General features: G+C 43.6%; 1 protein-coding gene across 6 annotated transcripts in view; it reads right to left on the reverse strand.

Annotated features, from left to right (window-relative positions):
• The window catches only part of aqr (aquarius intron-binding spliceosomal factor), a 55,637-nt gene that overhangs the window by 38,863 nt on the left and 1,221 nt on the right, over positions 1–15,553 (reverse strand). For all 6 annotated transcript variants that reach the window (XM_056426175.1, XM_056426172.1, XM_056426174.1 and 3 more), the window contains exons 3-18: positions 12,131–12,187; positions 11,860–11,900; positions 11,722–11,757; positions 11,512–11,632; positions 11,204–11,344; positions 10,146–10,214; positions 9,941–10,041; positions 9,747–9,823; positions 8,841–8,905; positions 6,436–6,552; positions 6,221–6,334; positions 5,719–5,822; positions 2,987–3,089; positions 1,240–1,360; positions 752–893; positions 62–240 (exon numbers count right to left, since the gene is read on the reverse strand). In XM_056426175.1, the coding sequence (XP_056282150.1) occupies positions 62–240; positions 752–893; positions 1,240–1,360; positions 2,987–3,089; positions 5,719–5,822; positions 6,221–6,334; positions 6,436–6,552; positions 8,841–8,905; positions 9,747–9,823; positions 9,941–10,041; positions 10,146–10,214; positions 11,204–11,344; positions 11,512–11,632; positions 11,722–11,757; positions 11,860–11,900; positions 12,131–12,187 (1,588 nt within the window). The remainder of the gene's footprint in view (positions 1–61; positions 241–751; positions 894–1,239; positions 1,361–2,986; positions 3,090–5,718; positions 5,823–6,220; positions 6,335–6,435; positions 6,553–8,840; positions 8,906–9,746; positions 9,824–9,940; positions 10,042–10,145; positions 10,215–11,203; positions 11,345–11,511; positions 11,633–11,721; positions 11,758–11,859; positions 11,901–12,130; positions 12,188–15,553) is intronic.

Raw genomic sequence — 15,553 nt, forward strand, 5'->3', positions numbered from 1 at the left:
AATATTAAAAGTGATTACAAATAAATCAAATATTTGGCCAAGATGATTTACAGACGAATACCTTCCCACTCGTGCTTGATATGATCTTGTACATTGAGGTTAACGGTGACGTCAGCTCGCACGCGGGCAGGCCAGCTCTCCCCAATATTGGGCTTGGCAACCTCCACGATAGAAAAGGAGGTGATGGTCTGAGCCATCCTGGCCCAGCCTCCGAACACCACTCCGCCGTACTCAGACTGCCTGCACAGAGGGAGACGCAGCAAGACGTGAACAAGCGCTCTGGGCTGTTGGCAAGAATGAAATCAGATGGATTTAGGGGAGCGCATGGCACCACCGCTTACTTATTTACCTTTGCAGGAACAAACAAGTATCTACATCAGTTGATATAATGAGATCCTGTAGCATGGTAAGCAATGGGGATCCAGATATGGTGTCCCAGATGTCAGTCTTTTAATAAAACATTATCAATGTGCTATGCCACCTTGTGAGAGGGAGGCAGACCATAAGAATCTTTATTCATTGATGTAAAAAGACAAAGTGCGGTGTAGCGGATTTGACGGGAGAAATTACTCCTAGATGCTAACTAGTATGAGAATACTATTCAATAACTGAAAATGTGAGTATGGGATGAAAACATCTTGAAATCTTTGTCTTAATAAAATGTGAAGGATTCAAAAATGTGTAACAAGATGACAATGATAGAATCCGGATCAAATGTCCCTCCAGCCTAGAGAATTGAGGGACATCTCACCATGGTTTCATACGGCACACCACATCCTCGATGTCCTGTCGGATCTCATAGGTGGACTCGAGACGAAAGAGGTTGAAGTTCCTCAACAGGTAGTCGTGAAGAGTCAGGAACTGGAGATTCAGCTTAGGTAGTGCTAGACAGCCTGAACACACACACACACGAACAGAGTGAACAATAATCCAAATGCGTGATTACAACTAAAGAGGATTCCCGAGAGAGGTGTCAGTTCAATGCCAGATGAGTGCCCTCGGGATAAGAGATACCACAAGGTGGGGGTTACAAGGTGTCACTGGAATCAGGATGTGTGCCTATAGCGCACATTCACTCAGAGATATTATTGTAATTTAAGTTATTTTTATTGCATAGCTTTTAGGATATTTTAACTATGTGTTGTAAAGCGTCTTTGAGTATTTTGAAAAGCACTATAGAAATGTAATGTATTATTATCATTAAAAAAACAACTCACAATTCACACATGGAACACTCACCTTCGCCAGAGTAGTACTCTGTCGGGACAATGTTCTCATCCCAGATTATCTTCTCTGTTGGATAAAGAGGCATCTGGTTGAGTTGCTCAATCTGAGAGATTCTGCGCTCATGACGGGACACCTGTTTGTGCATGTGCCAAAGAGAGAGAGAGAGAGAGAAATTGGGTTAATAAAGAAGTGGTTATTTGCCTCTGTCTCGGGTATTTATCTTCTTGCTTACGAGAAGACCAGAAAATATAATAAAATACATTTCCACCAAATCAGGTCAGTCATGAACTCTAACCCATCATACCCACGGTAAACACCTGATTTACATGAATGATGTATTAAAGGAAAAAAAAGGCAGCAAATTCTCTACTTTGGGAAGCTGAAAACAGATATTTGTTTTCAACAGGTCATTTATTAAACTCAAATCAGCTTCCGCTTAATTTACTGTTGATCAACTAATAGTGAATCGACAAATCGTTTTAACCTCCAGCACCGGTCCTAAAAATACATGATTACATTAATTATTTACTATGAAGTATGGTGGTGATATTTATTTGGCAATACCAACTCATCTGTTCCACCAGAAGAGGCCAACATCGTGAAGTAGCCTACAGATTGGCTCTGGTGGAACAGCAGCGCTGCCTCTCAGATGGGTTCTCGTACCTAAACATATTCATGAATATGGTCTCTGCAGAAAATGTGATTATGTTGCTCCTGTGTTGTAGATGTTTAGTCCTGGGGCAATTTTCTCTTAAATCCACTCGGCCAGAGATGCTGGTTGCCGGGGGCAACCTCAGGCGCAAACAAATGAGTCCCCTGACAATGTCTTCCGCATCAATCTAATCAGATACTTATGAAAGAGCTCTTCTCCGTCACTTCTCGGAGAGGACCCGGGAAGGGTCAGAGTGGGTAATTAGGAATAACCGCAGGACAGCCTTGAAACACCATTCTGGTGAAACGGTCTGCAGACGAGGGGCCAGTAGTTTCCCGGAGGGTTTTTAAAAATGAAAACTGGGAGAGCGAGGGCCGAGGAACCAGAAAGCACAATCAAACTAGCTCCAGCATTTCAAGAGATAATTAAAAAGAAAAAAAACAGCTCTCAATCTCATCAGCACCGTCTTTAATTTACCCTACGTCAAACACATGCCCACATAAAGCAGTAATTGGATTAGAAGGCAAATCCAAGAGGGGCGCGCTGTGAGGAGGGGATACTGTATGTACTCCAAGGTCAAGATTAATGACTTTAAAAAGAGAAACACAAAACCTATTATGCCGTCGCGCTGACTGGCCAGTTATTGTTCTGGAGAATAACCGTTCACTTACATCGTTTGTGGAGCTGCAGCAATAATACGCATCTTTTATGTTGCCAGTTGACAAACACATCGTGCCTGAAGTATTGCTTCATTCCCTCATACAACGACACCATTTCCATCTAAATCAATTAAAATATCTGAAGCAATAAAAATTGAAAGCAATATTATAAAGACCATATTATATTCTAAAAAGTGTCCTAAATTGTATATTTTATAAGCTCTCACATTCACAAGCCGCATATCTACCCGTCTGCATTTCAATCCAAGAATATTCTGTATCAGATGTGATTATCATTCACTGTGTGAAAGACACTATACATGGTATTTGATTTCTAATTCAAGAAATTAAATACTCCCCCTCCACCCCCAAAGAAAAGCTGCCACCGACACTTTGAAAACTCAAATACCCTCACGGGCGATTGAATGAAAACCGAGACTGCACCCACCAGCAGCTCAAGGAGAACTTCCTTGTCTTCGGTGGTGTCTTGCCCTTCAGGAAGCTCCGGCAGCAAGCACAGATACGAGGCCACCCGGTGGAGCGTATTGGGACTGCGGAGAAAGAGGAGATAGACAAGTGGTTAGTCGGTTAGAGAAGTTGCGTTTGGAAGTCACACATTTAGCTGACCCTCTTGTCCAGAGGGTAGAGATTGAGACGCGGACTGATGACGTTTCATTGCTTTACAAAAAGAGAAGAAAAAGGTGTATGTTCCGCCTCTCTTAAGGCACTGCCTCTCCCTCCGGAAAAAGAAGCTATTTCAAAGAACGATGCCAACACCACGATATGTGTGAAGGTACGCAGCCGTATCAAATCGTTTGTGATTGTTAGCACGGCTGCACAAAGCAACTCTTGGTTTGCTTTGACTCGTTTCTCCTCTGTCAGCATGTGTGTGCTGAGGGGTCGGGGCGCACCGACGTGACAGGATTATGAAAATCAAAGCCCGTCTCCGTCTCGGAAAGCTGAGGCATGGCTCTCTGCATACAGGCCTGTGTTAATCAGGCTGACGCACTGTGACACCTGGTGCACAACGAAGGACAGGCGCCGGACCCATCGTGACAGCCCCGCGTGGCGCTGACCGATCGTATCCGTGGTCGTGCATGCATTGTGCTGCTCGTGTTGTCGCGCTTGGGCAGCGTGGGGGCAATTCTGCCAATGTTGCGGTTCCGTGGCCGAGTAGCTGACCCGGCATCGGTCATGTGGACACTACTTGCCTTGGCAAGAAACTGCAGCGCGACAACTTATAGTAATGGAGACGACTGGTCCAGGTCATGGCGGGCAGCTGAGGTAAGGATGAGGCCATCACGGAAATTAGTCTTCAGTTACTTTACTCTTTAGCCCGAAGGGCGTCGTGACCCTCGTGCAGATCTTTCAGAAACCACAGAAACTTTATTAAGATTATGTGTTACCACCTTAGCAATGAGAAAGGCATAACCGGATCAGAAATATAAAAAAATGTCAATTTCCATTTTTTAAATTTATTTCTAAAATCACACGCTGCTGTGATTTTAGAAATGTCCCCACTGTGGGACAAATAAAGGAATATCATATATCATAGATATGGGCACTTTACAGATATTTTGATACTTTTGTGTACACACAACCAGAACACAAGACAACACAAGCCCGACAAACAAAAACCATAACAAATGTCTTTCATGGCTGTCGGAATCTGTTGAAAATGAAGGTGGTTCATCTTCTCACCAGATATTTTCTTCTCACATAATATCCTCAGAATATGAAATAAATGAGTGGAACTGATTGAATCTCAACTCCCTTTCCAAAGACAGGCCCCCACTGAAGAACTAATCCACAGAATTAATTACACCCATTATTTTGGCACTTTCCAAATGTGATGACTTCCTTCAATTTTGCCCTCATGTCACAAAGTGATGCATACTCTGGGATTGGCCTGAAATGACACTCACACAAACTTACATATTTTATGTAACTGACAGAAAGTGTGTGAAATTAAATGTGTGTGTGTGGGCAGACTAAGCAATAATGCTGCGTTTGTGTGTTTGGGGGACTTAGCGGATAAATTCAGAGCGGCGGGTGACCGGGAGCTTAGCCTGTGGGTAGCGCAGCTGGAATGAACTGGCATTAGCATGAGTCGTTTGGATGAAAAGTGCCTCGTTAAATCTGATCGGCATATTTGGAGTTACCCAGGAGAAGCTTTGGTGACGGTTGTGGAGCAGCGAACAAAGCGGCCGCAGCTACATTCAAAACCCTCGTGAGAAACGGTCCAAGTCTTTACCTGATTCAGCTCGACTCGCATCATAACCCTCCGCCTGACTCAAAGGAACTTAGTTTGGGATTTTAGAATGTATAATCCACTACAGAAGTTAAAAAGAGGTGACGGGTATACGACCATCACAGGGACGACGTCACATCCGAGACACACGGAGGTATCAGCCACTCCCTTGAGCAGAAACATGCTGGTTTACAGACAGTTTCATTCATTTAGAGTTTTCATTGGGATATCAAAATACCAAGACAGTAATTACAAATGACCAATGAATCAATTGCTTTTCACTCTTGCTCACGCATGTTTAAAACCCTACACAGGTCAATTCAAAGTGAGGATGCTTTTTATCCCTTTGGCAAGCTAACATGATCCGACAAACACAGCTGTTCAGAGAGTTCATTCTCAAGCCACTGCAAATCAATTTCATTAATGAGGCGTGTCTCTCTCTCTCTGGTACCAGCTGCCTGTTCAAGGGCTCACTCGCCATTTAGCAGGGTAGTCGGCAGCAACGGTGCTGATGATGCTATTCTGCAACACGGGACCAAAATAGGAACTGTCTGCATGTGTGCTTAACGCAGGCTCGTTTGTTTCGGTGATCAGAAGAACCTCAAATGAAAAGGTACGATGTCTAAATGACCGGCTGGTGAATTGCTGTCGGGTTTGTTCGTGAGCAACTCTTTGCCACCGATGGCCCTTAGAGAAGTTACGATGTTCTCTCTCGCAGAATGTAAAAAACGGAACATTTACACATCAGGAAAAAGTCCCGTTGGCTAAAACAGCGCTCCAGTGCGAGTGATCCTTCGCATTAGCAGTTCACTCCAATTGTACTCAGCCCAGTCATGCATGCCCTTCCGCCCCGTCCCTCCATCTGTGCACCGAAAGGCCGCAAGGGGCACTTGTTGGTTTCGTGATTCCTTCCGGATGTTTTCATTTACCTGAGATGCCCAAAGTGTTTGGTCAAGGATTCCCGAGTGTCGACTGCTGCCACGTTGGAAAGAGCAAAGTCCTGCAACTCTGGAAAATGAGCAAACGCTGCCCTCTGAAAGACAGAAAACACAAAGCAAAACACTCAGACTTATGTCCAAATACAGAGCAGGTCACTGCGATACAAAGAATACATTATACACCACATGGCCTTGACAAACAACTCAAAAATGAGTGTAAAAAATAAGAAATTGTCCAGCATGTGGCAATACATACATATTTAACACCAAGGATCCCTACATGTATTATCCTGACTAAGACAATCAGTTGGCAGCATCATTAGTATTCATGTTGCTCTATTCCACAACAAGAAGCCCTGTACTCCCCATGGAGAATAAAACCCACAGACACCAATGAAGAATATCCTGAACAAACCGCAGAGCCAAAGCAGGCGGCTGGCGGTGAGGATATGCACCGCACGTCTGTCTGTCGCTCCTCCAGTATGCGGCTTACCTGCAGGGAGAGGATTTTGTCGTAGTGCAGCGTGGTCATCTCTTTCCCCGTCAGGGCGTTTCCCGTCTGGTCATTGATCTCAAAGCCGGTGTAGAACTTCAGCATGTCCAGCAGCTACAGAGATGAGACGGTACGAGTTACCTCGATGCACGAGGTGGGTTTGGATCTCAGAGTGCGAGCAGACGATCACTTCAAGTGCTGCTTGTGTGTGGTACCTGGCAGAAGAGGTGTCCCTCCTTCTCTCGATGGGAGAGGCTGGACAGGTGGCAGCTGACCACCAAGTGAGAGTCGTCCAACACCGTGTTGAACCAACGCCTGGTGGGCAGCAAGGCCTGCACACACGACAACAGGTTTCAACATGCTTACAGCAGGGTTCTTACACATTTTGACCAATGGTTTTCCAGGACTTTAAAACAAATGTCCATGACCAAACTGAAATCTCGGAATAAACATAAAAAATGTAGAACACTTTGCGTATTGAGAGTGTACGCCGGCTTATATATTGAGCGTCTTTCTATAAAAAAACATAATAATTATTTCAAACTCGGTGTAAATGAACATATCATTATAACACATTTCCATGACTTTTCCAAAACTTTTATGATTAAAGTTTTTTTCATGACTTTTCCAGGCCTGGAAATGACCATTTTAAAATTCCATGACTTTTCCAGGTTTTCCATGAGCGTCCGAACCCTGTTACAGGTGTGGCCAACATACGTGACCTTTAAGCTCTCAACAACTGTGTGCTCCGAATGCATTTGGTAACGTTTACGTTGAGGGAAATCCTACTTCAGTGGAAATGGTGCGATACCCCCCCCCCCATCCCCCCTCCTCCCTCAGGGGTCAAACCAATCAACTGGCTCAACAACGACCACATTTCCCAGCATATGGACCACAATTATCCAAACATGTATTGATCCGTGTTCTTTTCTTGTCGTGAGACAAGCTGGCAGTGAGATGTGATGAAGACTTTTAGAAGCATGATCATTTAAAGATACCAAGGCAAGCACAGAGCACCCGTCACCATGTGATAACAGAGCTGCTTTGGAAGGAATATAATCCAACATGTTGATGAACTGCTGGCACACAGAACAAAAAAGGGGGTTATATAATATATCACATTGTAAAGGCTGAAAAAGAACTGCCCAAAGAAATATGCATTGTGAAAATGAAATGGGATACTGAAATCCAAAACACCAACACAACGAAATATCTATTATTTTATTCATTGAAAACAGCTCTTCAAAGGCCGCAAGCGACACCGAAACACAGAATGGATACCGTTATATCCAGCAGCCATCTCTGATCTCAACATGGCCCCGACAGCCGGCATACACAAGGCATAAAAAACAGGGATCTTTATCCGTGCATTCATTTTCAGGTCCTCATCAGAGAGGGGAAGTATGGATTTCAGACCACTAAGGCTTTGTAAAAGGAGAGCGCTGAAGGACAGGAGGCGTCTCTGGAGACGGGTAGCTGGCCGGCCGCTCGCCGCTGCCAGGAACAGCGAGGCCGGCCTGTCAGCAGGACGGACGGAGGAAATCTATTGAGCTCGCGAGCTAGAAACAGGAGCTCTGCACCGGCAGCAGCAGCGAGCTCATGTGACATTGTGCCTTCGCCCCACACAGCCGCCTACAACACGCTGCCAAACGCTACGAGTTACAATGATTTACGTTAAATTAACAGACGTTTCTCATCTCTACGAGCTATTTCATCACGCTGAAAATGACAACTCTTGTTGTAGAACTACGTGAGAGAAGAGAAGGATGATATCCTCCACTGCACGTCAACAACAACTGAAGCTATCTGTGGTGGAGGAGCCGATGTAACTGAAACCCTTTAACCGCAGTGACACAGGTTAGACCAACACTGCCAATCTAATTAGTCCCTGTTCCGACACGGATGAGCCTCAACAAGTCAGAAGAAGTAACATATTAGCGCAAATATTTATAGCAGAAATAACAATGGGTTTAAAAACAACTTCCATAATATGCCCAATGCTCGTGTGTATATAGACACAGCACACATTTAAGGTGAGATATTTAAAAACCGAACAGTGTTCATGGAAGAATACAAATCAAACATGTGTTTATCAACTTCTTCAGACACTGGCATCGTTCCAGAAGGGAATTGGGTCTCAGGTCACAAACCCTCTGGTATCGGGGTTGTTGTACAACAACAACCCCGATACCAGATGTCAAAAGTCTTCAGGCTGAAAATAACCTCATATAGGCCAATCAAAGAGTGCCGTTTCAAATACTGCAGAGCTTTGCAGACCGCAATGACAGAGACGTGCACGGGGTGGAGCTGAGGCTGGACATTTAGCTGCTGTCTGTGGACCTGAGTTAGCTGGAAGTTTGAAGGACAGAAGGCAAATGAGCTCTGCAGAGACAGATGTCTACACTGCTCCTGTCAACAGGAGACCATGATGAAGCAAATACAGAGCGCATACACAGTGGAAACGATTGTCTGCTTCGGCAGTGTGAGGAGAGAGTGCATCGTCTTGCAGTGTACATTAGAAATAGAGCAATCAATTCGAGGGAGAGAGGAAGTACAAATGGAAAAAGATTAAAAAAACAACAACGCAAAAAAAGCGTTGGAATGGAAGGTTATGTCTTACCTCCAGATCGATCACGAGTTCAATGAATCTCTCGCAGTAATGCACTTTGTCCATGGAGACGGGCCCTACGGAAGAGGAAGGCGGTTAGCGCTTTGCTTCTTTTCTGCGAATGCATGTTTTCAACGCCAAATGCAATCTGAAAGACGAGCAACGTGACGGTGTGAACATAGGAGGTGAAAAAAAGATGAGGATCTGTGGTAGTGGAGAGGGGGTTGTGTCCTCTTCACTGAGGTCATGAGGACAGCAAACCCATGTGGACAACGCCACGCTGCCATGCCGAGTGTGTGAGCCTCACGATGAGATACTGCATAGCCAGCATAGCAGCATGCTGGGACCTCAGCCCTCATGACGCATGTTGGTGTGTACGTGTGTTTAAAGTTGAGATATGCAGCACGCAAGAGAGTGATGTGGATCCTGCTGGGCTTCAGATTGTAATCTACTCTGTCAGCCTTGAATTCCACCTAAACACACACGTTCTGTTTTTAGCATTCAGGTGGGGGGCCTCTGTGTCCGCCTGCATTACAACAGTCAGAGCCGGTGGCTGTACGGCAGCTGCACCGCTCGGGAAGAAAGGAGGGAGGAGTGCAACTGGACCAACAAAAGGTAACCCGGAATTTCATACTGGCAACACGGCCCTGGACACGGCAAGCTCTCGTCTAGAAGCACTTAAGTACATGAGTCATGCTGGGAAGATGAAGAGAGGCCATGCAAAGACCTGCTTTGGGAGAAAAGCCTGAGGGAGATTATTCATTTTACTCAATAAATGGAGGACGGTATTGCATTATTTTCTTTCCATGAAATAAGACGAAGATTTAACAGCCATTCTTTTTTCCGAAGGAATACCATGTTTGTAGTTGGACAACAATTAATATCCCAAGGGAAATAAATGTATTTTTCCCTGTTTACCTGAAGGCGGAATTGACATGAGAACTCCAAGAAACTTTTTAATGAGAGCCGAGAGGAAGGCCCTCTCTCCTTTTGCCCTGATGGAAGACACAAATAAAGCAAATTAGACAAAAAGCTCAGAAACTCAGGGGATACAAAACACAATTTTCTCGTCTGCCTACAACTGAAAATCCAAGCAAAGAAAACAATATTACTGCTCAGCTGCGTCAGTATCCATCTTTTCACATTTCTTCTTGATTAGATTCCAGAACTTCTGCAGCTTTGGGACTTTCTTAAGCTCGTGTTGGAGTCTGGACTGCAAAGCGTGACAGGGGGAAAAAAAGTCAGTGTATCTATGAAAATAATTGGGGTGTGTCCACCAGAAACAAAAGTAATTATGGGAACAGGTTGACATCTTACTGGAAGGAGGCACATCCACATAGGGAGGGAGATGAGCTGCTGCACCTGCTCTCTGATCAAATCCACTTCCTGGGAGGATCACACACACACACACAGAGAGAGAGACAGAGACAGACAGAGACAGAGACAGAGACAGAGAGAGAGAGTCGTCAAAATGCACTGCATGTTTATGATATATTTTTATTACACTTAAGCCCCTAATAAAAGTATGCAACTGAAATATTTAGAGGGCTTTATAGGATACAATCAAAGTGCAGGAGGCTATCACTGCAGATTTTAAAGTGAGACATCTGCAGTGCTTCCCTGTGGTTTAATGCTGCTGCAGAGGAGTGGACCGGCCAATGTGCTGCGGCCTAGTCTGCTACTGCCCCCTAGTGGATGTTACCAGCAACTGTATTAAGAAGTCTTTTTGGCATTGCTTGCGTTAATAAGTAAGACGCCCATGCCTGCTCAAAACCGAACCCTGGTTCATCAGATGCAAACAACGGAGAACATTTCTCTACCATACTTTAGTGTGTTTGAAAAACTGCCATATTATCTGTCCCTGGAGACAGATAATATGGCAGTTATACTGGACCTAGATGGTGCACATAGCAAAATAATATAATATGGTGTACACAGCCAAATATACCAGAATGAAATAAGTAATCAAAGTGTTCAAATATTAAACTGTGAATATACTGTGAGGTTTAGCATTTAAATGGTCTTGTCCAGATATACACTAAGAAAATATATTGCCATGCCTAGAAGCCCTGATTCATGATACAATGAATGTACAATTACAAAAAAATGCTTGATAGGTTGGTTCATATTACTCCTTTCATTGTGAAATAATAAGCAATAGCATTTAATTAAATCTGTGTAACCTATGTTAATTCGACAGACCATTTTACCTGAACACCGTGTACATGTTGTAATCTCAATATTTCTCCTCGTAATCTTAGTATCGAAAAGAAAACAAACATTCTTGCTGACCTTAAATGCAGCAGCATCAGACTCAAAAGGTAGATACTCCTTCACCGAGTCAAAACATTGCATATGAAAGTAGTGGCACCCACCAGGCTGTTGAAACAGTGATCCAGGAAGACCAGCAGAACGGTTTGTTCCTTCAGAGTGAGGGCAGACTCCTCCCCAGCCAGTACAGCTTCCATCATATATTTAAAGAAGAATGGGAAATGGCTGGGCTCCCTCTTGAACACCTGACACACACAATTAAAAAATATATATATCAAGGCATCTATTTGAATGGTAACCGTAAAGATGGTGACAGTAGCTTTACAGTTACTTGTATGAACATGGTCTCTTCATACAAGTGGGCTCAGCGTGCAATGACAGTTAGCCTCAGGTGAGACGCTGTGTTTCTTACCTCCCAAGCTGGGACATTCTCTCGGAATTTCTCGTTGACGATGCAACAAATGGACATGAGGTAGGCATTGCTGGACACCTTGGGGGTGTAGTTCACCCACAGATAGTTCTCAAGATACTGGCTGCAAGGTGAGAACATTATTCATGAATATACTGGACATCAAGTTGTTTTTACTCGAGGACTGCTTCATAAAAAGAGGAGGTAACCCACCTGAACTCAAGCAGCATGATCTTTCTGATGGCAAATCTGAAAATGTAAAGGAAAGAAGGTAACAAGATAAATATGTGCAACATGAGTTTGTTGGATTGCACACAGCAGTTTATGGAAATATAATATATATGTACTTACTTGGACATGATAATCTCTTTTTCATAAACATCTTCCATCACCTAAACAAACAGCAGAAAATGTAAAAAGTCTTAAGGGTTCAGGTCAAAATGAACCCCCTCCCGATCAAAACCGTGACGGCAGCCCTTTACTCTTCATTATTATATTTTATCAAACCAAAAAACACACATAACTAAAACTCTGATAAATACAAAACATAGAACATGTGTTTTCAAAATCGGTTAAACTATTATGTTGACAACTCTAAGATGCAGCAATGAGTGTAACTCACCTTCGGGTCAAAGGGGAGTTTATTCTTTGCATGTGGAGCCCAATATTTATTAGCCAACTGAAACAAGAAACAAGAACATCAATAGTCGTAAATAATTGCAGCATAAACATGACGATGTTTTACAGGGTGGTGGACAGTTTGAAAACTCAGAAGTTGAACTACATATATACATTATACTTTTGAGATTTGGATTCATAAGCTTCTGTTTGAATAGTAAACTCTCAAGAAGGGAATATTTTCTAAATTGAATTGACTATTCTCGATTGAACAGGATGTGCTTAAGTCCTGTCACAGGCACACTTCTCCATTTAACCCCACCTCACATATTAGCAGGTGTTCTCTGAGGTGAGATCTTCTTTGAGAGCATCATTCTGCTTCCCTTCAGAAAGACATTCTAGATCAACCCTCCCATTACCTTCAAATTTACCCCTGGAGTCAATTTGACCCCAGCAATTAAAACCTCCAGAAAATTATTAGAATTAATATTGTTTCCCATGTTTAAGTGTCACTTTATGTTTGTTTGTTGACTACATAAACAAACCCTTTAAATACATACAAAAGTTGATATTTCTTATATGTTTTACACAGTGAAAAACAGCCTGGGGTCAAATTGACCCCAAAGGTAATAGGAGGGGTAATTACATGCAAATGCATAATCTGTGGAGTGTTACCTGTGTGACATAATCTGTGGAGTGTTACCTGTGTGACATAATCTGTGGAGTTTTACCTGTGTGACATACTCTGAGGAGTGTTACCTGTGTGACATACTCTGAGGAGTGTTACATGTGTGACATAATCTGTGGAGTGTTACCTGTGTGACATACTCTGTGGAGTGTTACCTGTGTGACATACTCTGTGGAGTGTTACCTGTGTGACATAATCTGTGGAGTGTTACCTGTGTGACATACTCTGTGGAGTGTTACCTGTGTGACATACTCTGTGGAGTGTTACCTGTGTGACATAATCTGTGGAGTGTTACCTGTGTGACATACTCTGTGGAGTGTTACCTGTGTGACATAATCTGTGGAGTGTTACCTGTGTGACATACTCTGTGGAGTGTTACCTGTGTGACATACTCTGTGGAGTGTTACCTGTGTGACATAATCTGTGGAGTGTTACCTGTGTGACATACTCTGTGGAGTGTTACCTGTGTGACATAATCTGTGGAGTGTTACCTGTGTGACACTCTGAGGAGTGTTACCTGTGTGACATAATCTGTGGAGTGTTACCTGTGTGACATAATCTGTGGAGTGTTACCTGTGTGACATACTCTGTGGAGTGTTACCTGTGGGACATACTCTGTGGAGTGTTACCTGTGTGACATAATCTGTGGAGTGTTACCTGTGTGACATAATCTGTGGAGTGTTACCTGTGTGACATACTCTGTGGAGTGTTACCTGTGTGACATAATCTGTGGAGTGTTACCTGTGTGACATACTCTGAGGAGTGTTACCTGTGTGACATAATCTGTGGAGTGTTACCTGTGTGACATAATCTGTGGAGTGTTACCTGTGTGACATAATCTGTGGAGTGTTACCTGTGTGACATATTCTGTGGAGTGTTACCTGTGTGACATAATCTGTGGAGTGTTACCTGTGTGACATACTCTGTGGAGTGTTACCTGTGTGACATACTCTGTGGAGTGTTACCTGTGTGACATAATCTGTGGAGTGTTACCTGTGTGACATACTCTGTGGAGTGTTACCTGTGTGACATACTCTGTGGAGTGTTACCTGTGTGACATAATCTGTGGAGTGTTACCTGTGTGACATAATCTGTGGAGTGTTACCTGTGTGACATACTCTGTGGAGTGGTTACCTGTGTGACATAATCTGTGGAGTGTTACCTGTGTGACATAATCTGTGGAGTGTTACCTGTGTGACATAATCTGTGGAGTGTGACCTGTGTGACATAATCTGTGGAGTGGTTACCTGTGTGACATACTCTGTGGAGTGTTACCTGTGTGACATACTCTGTAGAGTGTTACCTGTGTGACATACTCTGTAGAGTGTTACCTGTGTGACATACTCTGTGGAGTGTTACCTGTGTGACATAATCTGTGGAGTGTTACCTGTGTGACATACTCTGTGGAGTGTTACCTGTGTGACATACTCTGTAGAGTGTTACCTGTGTGACATACTCTGTGGAGTGTTACCTGTGTGACATAATCTGTGGAGTGTTACCTGTGTGACATACTCTGTGGAGTGGTTACCTGTGTGACATAATCTGTGGAGTGTTACCTGTGTGACATAATCTGTGGAGTGTTACCTGTGTGACATAATCTGTGGAGTGTTACCTGTGTGACATAATCTGTGGAGTGTTACCTGTGTGACATACTCTGTGGAGTGTTACCTGTGTGACATAATCTGTGGAGTGTTACCTGTGTGACATAATCTGTGGAGTGTTACCTGTGTGACATACTCTGTGGAGTGTTACCTGTGTGACATAATCTGTGGAGTGTTACCTGTGTGACATAATCTGTGGAGTGTTACCTGTGTGACATAATCTGTGGAGTGTTACCTGTGTGACATACTCTGTGGAGTGTTACCTGTGTGACATACTCTGTAGAGTGTTACCTGTGTGACATAATCTGTGGAGTGTTACCTGTGTGACATAATCTGAGGAGTGTTACCTGTGTGACATAATCTGTGGAGTGTTACCTGTGTGACATAATATGTGGAGTGTTACCTGTGTGACATAATCTGAGGAGTGTTACCTGTGTGACATACTCTGTAGAGTGTTACCTGTGTGACATAATATGTGGAGTGTTACCTGTGTGACATATTCTGTGGAGTGTTACCTGTGTGACATACTCTGTAGAGTGTTACCTGTGTGACATAATCTGTGGAGTGTTACCTGTGTGACATACTCTGTGGAGTGTTACCTGTGTGACATACTCTGTGGAGTGTTACCTGTGTGACATAATCTGTGGAGTGTTACCTGTGTGACATACTCTGTGGAGTGTTACCTGTGTGACATAATCTGAGGAGTGTTACCTGTGTGACATAATCTGTGGAGTGGTTACCTGTGTGACATAATCTGAGTGGTTACCTGTGTGACATAATCTGTGGAGTGTTACCTGTGTGACATACTCTGTGGAGTGTTACCTGTGTGACATAATCTGTGGAGTGTTACCTGTGTGACATACTCTGTGGAGTGTTACCTGTGTGACATAATATGTGGAGTGTTACCTGTGTGACATAATCTGAGTGGTTACCTGTGTGACGTACTCTGTGGAGTGTTACCTGTGTGACATACTCTGTGGAGTGTTACCTGTGTGACATAATCTGAGTGGTTACCTGTGTGACATACTCTGTGGAGTGTTACCTGTGTGACATACTCTGAGGAGTGTTACCTGTGTGACATAATCTGTGGAGTGTTACCTGTGTGACATACTCTGTGGAGTGTTACCTGTGTGACATA

Source organism: Pseudoliparis swirei, chromosome 11 (assembly GCF_029220125.1).
Source record: "Pseudoliparis swirei isolate HS2019 ecotype Mariana Trench chromosome 11, NWPU_hadal_v1, whole genome shotgun sequence".
NCBI classification, from domain to species: Eukaryota; Metazoa; Chordata; class Actinopteri; order Perciformes; family Liparidae; genus Pseudoliparis; species Pseudoliparis swirei.